At 47.9% G+C, this 7,780-nt stretch overlaps 1 protein-coding gene across 2 annotated transcripts in view; it reads right to left on the reverse strand.

Annotated features, from left to right (window-relative positions):
* The window catches only part of LOC127586898 (RNA-binding protein 4-like), a 19,476-nt gene extending 13,697 nt beyond the window's left edge, over nucleotides 1-5,779 (reverse strand). The window contains exons 1-2 of one of the 2 annotated variants that reach the window (XR_007958728.1): nucleotides 5,270-5,779; nucleotides 1,951-2,660 (exon numbers count right to left, since the gene is read on the reverse strand). Coding sequence is in view for 1 of the 2 variants with exons in the window: in XM_052044919.1 (XP_051900879.1) it covers nucleotides 1,981-2,660; nucleotides 5,270-5,609 (1,020 nt within the window). In the remaining variant the exon portion in view is untranslated. The remainder of the gene's footprint in view (nucleotides 1-1,950; nucleotides 2,661-5,269) is intronic. The other variant, XM_052044919.1, reaches the window with a different exon arrangement.
* Between the last annotated feature and the right edge of the window lie 2,001 nt (nucleotides 5,780-7,780).

Raw genomic sequence — 7,780 nt, forward strand, 5'->3', positions numbered from 1 at the left:
CAGACAACTTGCTTGGCACAGAGAATATGAAGGGGATGTTTAACAGAAGCAGACCCCTGGCACAACACACAAAACCCATCTGCACCACATAAATGAATGCTTTAGGTAGTCTATACCAGCTCTGGTATAGACTAACTAAAGCATTCACAACTCAGGCCACAATTCCCAATGCACCGAATGCTAAGGCAAGCACAGTGATGTTATTACCCTTCAGTCAAAATGACACCATGAGGGATGTCAGCATCCAGGGCTGCAGGCCACCATGTGTTCCCACCTACAACTGTGGCAGGATGGGAAACAACATGCCGGTCTCTCCCTTGGCTTCCAAAACCTTGCATTCTCTTATTATCACATCCACCACCCATCTTTCAGATCTGTCAACTTAGAAATAGAGAAAAATTTTGTAACTAATCTCTGAAGGGGCTCTTTAAACCAGCACAAGTAGCTTACTGATGAAGGCACGAGATAAAACCAAACTGGAGCACAAGTACCTGTCTACTCAGGATATGGACACAGTGTACCATTTGTTCTGCCTTGAGATGTTACAGTTCAGGACTACAGAATCTGTATCTCAGCACATGTGCGATTCTCCAGGGCAGGCACACTTTTCAGACAGGGTGACACACAAGTCTTTTGGAATTAACGAGGGGCTACAGCAAGATTTAAGTTCACTTTTTCACATTTCGATGCAACCCAGGCTAGAAAAAACTGGCAAGAGTGCTAAAGGCTAATAATCTGGCACTCTGTGAATGGATTTATGAGGTCCAGTTAGATTAAACCAGTGCAATGTACTTGTGGGAGTTTTCTTATAATCACTGGATAACCACTGAGGTATCTGGGTTGTCATTAGTTGTGTTGTGGAGAGGGCCCCTTAACAAAGGTACAAGAGGCGACACAGAGGGATTTAGAGATTAGGAATGAGTCTGATGCCATTTGGGTCGCTTTCTACAGCCAAGAACCATGATTGTATTCTCAGTAAAACTGAATCTGGGGTGTGGTGATGGAGAGAGACAGTGGTGTCTCTGCCTAGTGAGTGTCCTGTCCTTCATACTGCAAACAATTTACCAAATCAAAGTTTACACTAGGGTACAAGTTCAGGACATCACAGAATAATCCAGCACAGTACAAAGTCATTCAAACCCATTGTTCCTGCACTGGCTCCCCAAAGCAGCAGCCAATCAATCTTATTCCCCCTGTCCTTTCCCCGTGATCATGTATAATTCCACACTTTTCCAAATGTATACCCACTATCCTTCTGAAAGTTATTGGGTTTGCTTTTGGGATACAGCCCCAAATCACAAATTTGCCAGATTATTTTCCTCTCCTTCTCAACTTGGAGCATCTGTCACAGGTCTCAACAACTGCTGCTGCTTCAGAGGCAATTCTCACCTTCAAAATCCTAAGTCCCCTCTTACGACCTTGTTATCCCAAAGTTCTCTGCCACTTTGGGGGTGGGGATAGGAGGGTTCACCTCATATCATGCTCGGGTCTATAGCAGGCTTGGTGATTGCAAGTGACGGCTACAGTTGGTCAGTGACCCAACCCAAGATCATCATTATGGCATGCAAGTTGCAGCGGGAGAGTAATGTGGCTTCCCTCAGTCAAGTCTTATAACAGACATTCTGTCCAAAAGTTCTCTAGACCCTTTACATAGGCACTATCCTTACACTGCACGGCTCCAAGCCAAGGACTTGAAAAACTTCACAAGCACACAGTTCCAGGAAAAGTAAATGTGCCTGGCAACATTCATCCAAATCCAAGCAAAACAGGGCATCTTTCCCACAAATGCATTCTCAATGTATATAAAAAGGGGCACCCAACCCTGTTTTAAAAGCCAAATGCCCACAGCCAAGATAATTTCATCTTTTAACCTCCCCAACCATCCCTCACCCACCCCAAGCACCGCGCAACGCACCGATCCACGCTAGCGCTTAGTTCTGCGTTACTTACTGCGGAGCCCACAGGATGCCTGACATGGCACTACTGCTCCGAGACCTGGGCAGTCCCAAGGGAAGTGTCTTCGACAGGTGCCACATAATTCCACGCAGCAGCGGTGACACAAGCGACGTTATTCGCTGGCGAGGCCGTAACGTTCTCCCCTGTCCCCACTGGAGAAGTAAGGCAGGTGTGCCCCGCAGTTGCCACTGGCTTGCGTGTTACAGATACATACCTACTGATGCTATCGTCCATGTATTTTTCGGTTTGATATTTTGACACCGTGAGCGGCGAGAGGCGGGTGCGCTCATACAGGGTGCAGCTATTGGCAGCTGCTGTGGACGAGGCAAGACGATTAGGGCTTCTCTCTCTCCCGTAATCGAGAGTCGCGTAACTAGCGGCAGCAGTGGCCGTCTGGTAATCTTCATAATAATCGTAATAGGAGCCGTGACCATAATCGTAGTCGTAATATGAATAGTAAGAGGGATAATATTGGGACGCCAGCTGGTACTGGCTGTACTGATTGTAGCGGAGAGAGTGACAATCTCGTGCTTGGTGGCCCTGTCTTCCGCAGCGCTGACACACTTCACGCTGCCCACCAGATTTCCCATAGGTTGATCTGGAGAGCTGCACCCTAATCTTGTTCCCTAGGAACTCCTGGCCATCCAGGCTGGCTATTGCTTTGATTGCATCTTCCTCTTTCTCCATGTGGACAAAGGCATAATCTGCAAAACAGGAGAAAATGAAATTACACCACACATCTGCAAAACTGTACTAGCACCCGCTAACTGCCCAGACTCCAGCAGGGCACGTGGAAAGGTGTAGTTTGCAATCCTGACTGCATATGACACAACAGCCCCAAATCTCCACTTTAATACACAAGTACAACAATGGATGCAGTTGAGAGGACACCTTCAGTTATGTCAATCACTTACTTTCTTTCGCAATAAGATCTAGATGATATTCAGGCTGAAAAGTGGCAAGACACATGGATAATTAGTTGGTGGACAATGAACATTTCCAATCAGAGTCCAATTGCACATCTTGACATTCAATGGCAGTCTGTTGAGGCAGGTACAACAGTATCATTTAAGAAGCACTCGAATAGGTACATGGAGGGGCGGGGCATAGAGGGATATGGGCTGAATGCAGGAAATTGGGATTAGCTGGATGGGTACCATGGTCCGCATGGACTCATTGGGCCAAATGGCCTGTATTGCTCTATGACTATACACATTCTCCACCATCTGACCAGGAGCTCACTGGACTAACTACAAATAGCATGGCTAATGGAGGTGGTCTGAGACTGGCTATCCTGCAGCATATAAGAGTGTAAAGGAATACCTTTGGCCTGCCTGGATGAGCTCAAATCCAGGAGCACTAAAGAAATCTGACTCATTAAAAACAATGCAGCTCACTTAGTCAGTATCACATCCACTACCCTAAATGTTCATTCTAAACACCCCCCTCCCCAAACACGGTGGCTGCAGTGTGTACCAGCTACAAAACATACTACAATTAGCTTGCTGCGTAGCTGTGGCAGTTAGTAGAGCTGCTGCCTCACAGTGCCAGGGAACGAGGCTCAATCCTGACTTCAGGTGCTGTCTGTGTGGAGTTCGCACATCTTCCCTGTGACTGCGCAAGCTTCCCCAGTATGCTCCGATTCCTTCTCACACCAAAGATGCGCATGTTAGTAGGTTAATTGACCTCTGTAAATTGCCCCCAAGTGTGTAGGCAAGTGGTAGAATATGGGGGGAGGCAGAGGAGAGAAGAGTTAATGAGAGTGCGGGAGAATATAAACAGGATTAATGCAGTGTTCGTGTTAATGGGTGATTGTGGTGAACTGAAGGGCCTGTTTCCATGCTGTACATCTCTGACTACTATTCTCCGACAAAGATCAGCAAGCATAGGAACACCATCCTCTGCACCCCCACCTTCCCCCTACCACCACCCCAAGTAACACACTAACAACTTCTCTTTTTGATTTTTAGGTTTAAGTCTACCCAACATTGGTGTACCTTCACTAGAGAAGGTCAGTGGTTTGCCACCAGTTTCCTGGGGACAATTGAGACAGGGAAATAATAGACTCAAAAGCAACATGCACTTAAAGAATGAATAAATACAAAACAATCAAATCAGTCCAATACATTCCCTTGATTGGAATGGACCCGACACATTCCCTTGAATGTCTCTCATGTCTCCAGTATACCATTCTATTGGTGGATTGGAGTTGATCACACATCTCTATATCCCTAACTAAATCCACTTTGGAAGGACAAGCTCCCAGGCAGAGTACAAAGTCAATGGCAGGATTCTGGGTAGTGTGGCAGAGCAGAGGGATCTGGGGGTTCATATCCACAGATCCCTGAAAGTTGCCTCACAGGTGGATAGGGTAGTTAAGAAAGCTTGAGATGTTAGCTTTCATAAGTCGTGGGATCGAGTTTAAGAGCCATGAGGTAATGATGCAGCTCTACAAAACTCTGGTTAGACCACAATTGGAGTACTGTGTCCAGTTCTAGTCGCCTCATTATAGGAAGGATATGGAAGCGTTGGAAAGGGTGCAGAGGAGATTTACCAGGATGCTGCCTGGCTTAGAGAGTTGCATTATGAGGAGAGACTAAGGGAGCTAGGCCATGATATACAAAATATGAAGAGGAACAGATAGACAGCCAGCGCCTCTTTCCCAAGGCACCAATGCTCAATACAAGAGAGCATGGCTTTAAAGTAATGGGTGGAAAGTTCAAAGGAGATATCAGGGAATTTTTTTTTTAACCCAGAGAGTGGTTGGGACATGGAATGTGCTGCCTGGAGCGGTGGTGGAGGCAGGTACATTGGTCAAATTCAAGGTATTGCTAGATAAGCATACGGAGAAATTTAAAATAGAGGGATATGTTGGTGGGGGGGGGAAGGGATTAGATAATCTTAGGAGAGGTTTTAAAGGTCGGCATAACATTGTGGGCCGAAGGGCCTGTTTTGTGTTGTACTATTCACCATATATAAAAAATAGAAAATGCTGGAAATAGTCAGCGGGCCATATATCATTTGTGGAAAGAAAACCTCCCATCATTTTCAACTTTAATATCAGATTTCTAGTATCTGTAGCGTGTTTGCTTTTCCCCCTCCACGAACCACACTTCGATGTGAACTCGTCCGCTCTCCCTCTGACGGGTCAGGTCTGACGCTCCGGACGACGTGCAAATGGCGGCCGCCTGCGTGACGCGGTGATGTCACCGGGAAACCGCTCTGTCCAGCCGCCGGGCTCGGAGGCCCGACGGGGCCTAGCGCCCCTCGCCACCTTCCCTACCCCCCTCGGGGGCCAACCTCGCCCCCTTACCTTTGACGATGTCGCACTCGACCACCCGGCCGTACTCCTCGAACTTGGCGCGCAGCTCCTGGTTGCTGCAGCTGGGCGCCAGGTTGCCCACGTAGACCTTGGTGACGGCGGCGCTCGCCGAGGGCCGAGGCCGCGACTCGGCCACGTTGAGCTTCTGGCCGTGCAGCTCGTACTGGTTGAGGGCGGCGATGGCCTGCGCCGCCTCCTCGGGACTGTCCATGTGCACGAAGCCATAGTGCCGGATGATATCGCACTCCCGCACCGTGCCGTAGTACTCGAAGAGCGTGCGTAACTCCTCCACCGTGCCCTCAGTCGGGATGTTACCCACGAAGATCTTCATTTTCGCTCTTTGTCCGTCCCTTCCCGTACTAATTCAATCGCTTTCTACGCCACCTCTCGCCTCGCGTGTTTATTTTAAAGTATTTTTTAGTTTCGAACAGAGCGCGACGATGCGGCCGCCACTACACAAAATGGCGCCGGTCCCAACGTTCGTCCAGGCGGTGGGAGGGGGAGGGGACGGTTCCCTTTAAATGACGGCGCCCTCGGCCAATCAGAACCGGAGTGTCGTCCCGCCGCTGGAGGATCGGCCAATCGCGTCGTGGTTTTGTTTTCTGTTTGTCTCCGAAATGCGCCCGCTCGCCCTCCCACTTCGACTTCCGGCGGCAGGTGGGCGGGCACACGGGCAGTTTCTGCCGCCCGGATTGGACGTGGTTTAAGGCAACGCGTGATCCCATTCGTCCACGCGGTTGTCACTCACGCCGGCCGCCATTTTATGTTGAAAGAGCGGGGAGAAAATAAGGAGGCTGATTTAAATTTGAAATTTTACATGTGAAGTGTCTTGAGATTAACACGGCATTTTTTTTGAGGGAAGAGAATTGAAGATCTGCGTACACGGTGACGGGCACGACGGAGCGCACCTCGATAAGACTTTCGACGGGATCACTGGTGAAAGGTGAGAGATCAGAGGTCTCATGTCCCCGCCCTTGGCGGGAGTATAGGGAGCTTTCTAGGTGACGTCACGGATAACCGTCGAGCCACGCCATTGCTCCGCCTTTCCCAGCTGGTTATCCATTCAGTTATATTCTCTATTTGTATCTCCATTTTTGGTTATTTATGAATTAATGGAGGTTTTTTTTGTTATGCTAAGCCAATTTTCTCCACTTCTCACCTGCCCACCCCTGGCAAATTTACCATGTTGACCAACGCTTTGGTATTGGTTTATTATTTTCACTTCTACCGAGGTACAGTGAAAAACTTGTCTTGCATAGCGATCGTACAGGTCAATTCATTACACAGTGCAGTTAGATTGAGTTAGTACAGAGTGCATTGATGTGGTACAGGTAAAAACAATAACAATACAGAGTAAAGTGTCACAGCTGCAGAGAAAGTGCAGTGCAATAAGGTGTGAGGTCACAACAAGGTAGATCGTGAGGTCAGAGTCCATCTCATCGTATAAGGGAACCGTTCAATAGTTTTATCACAGTGGGATAGAAGCTGTCGTTAAGTCTGGTGGTATGTGCCCTCAGGCTCCTGTATCTTCTACCTGATGGAACAGGAGAGAAGAGAGAATGTCCCGGCTGAGTGAGGACTTCGATTATGCTGGCTGCTTCACCAAGACAGCGAGAAGTAAAGACAGAGTCCAAGGAGGGGAGGCTGGTGTCCGTGATGCGCTGGGCTGTGTCCACAACTCTCTGCAGCTTCTTTTTCTACCTCTCTGCTTTTCTACCTCGTCTTATATTCGTCATGAGTCCGGGTGTAAAATATCTGCTCATATGCACAGTCTTGGGATACTTTGCTAGTATCCACACCTCCCACGCCATTTACGTATTTTGGCTCCATAACTCTCGCGTTCTCTTTTTGTGCAGATTACATCCATTGTTCCCGAGCGCACTTCCTGCAGGCCGAGGAAGGAAAAGTACAACAAAAATTCCCGTGCACCGATTTTTAAAAATATTTTCTTACTTGTTTCCACAGCATATGAGCATGACTGGCAAGCGCAGGATTTATTTTTTGAATCCTTATTGCCCCCGAAAAAAAGAGTCTGAACAGATCAGGACGCCAAATTACTTTCTTTGAAGGATCTTAGAGAATCCAATTGGTATTGATGACAATCCGGTCGTTTCCGAACCTAGATTTTTTTTTTCAATTCCAGATTTATTTAATTGCTTGGAATTTGACCCCTCTGTGGTGAGATCACTGATCCAAAATTCCGAACGCCTGTCTAGTAATTAATCAATTTGCCATTGTGCTACCTGGGGCACTGAGACCGGTCATTCATTCCAACCTGAGGGAGTTTTGAAACCCAGACCTCCTATTCCGTTCATATTCTGTTGTCTTTCAAGCTTTCTGACAACGCGCCGCCTCGGAGGCTGATGGATTGCTCTAAATCCTCCTTATTCGCGGGAGATAAAATGGGAAAGGAACCCCGGGGATAACCTGGTTATCACTGAGGCCGCTTACGATGCTCTAAGACCCCAATGACGGTCAATCCCTCCGTGGATGTAACAACGT

The sequence above is a fragment of the Pristis pectinata genome, chromosome 38 (assembly GCF_009764475.1).
Source record: "Pristis pectinata isolate sPriPec2 chromosome 38, sPriPec2.1.pri, whole genome shotgun sequence".
Taxonomy (NCBI): domain Eukaryota; kingdom Metazoa; phylum Chordata; class Chondrichthyes; order Rhinopristiformes; family Pristidae; genus Pristis; species Pristis pectinata.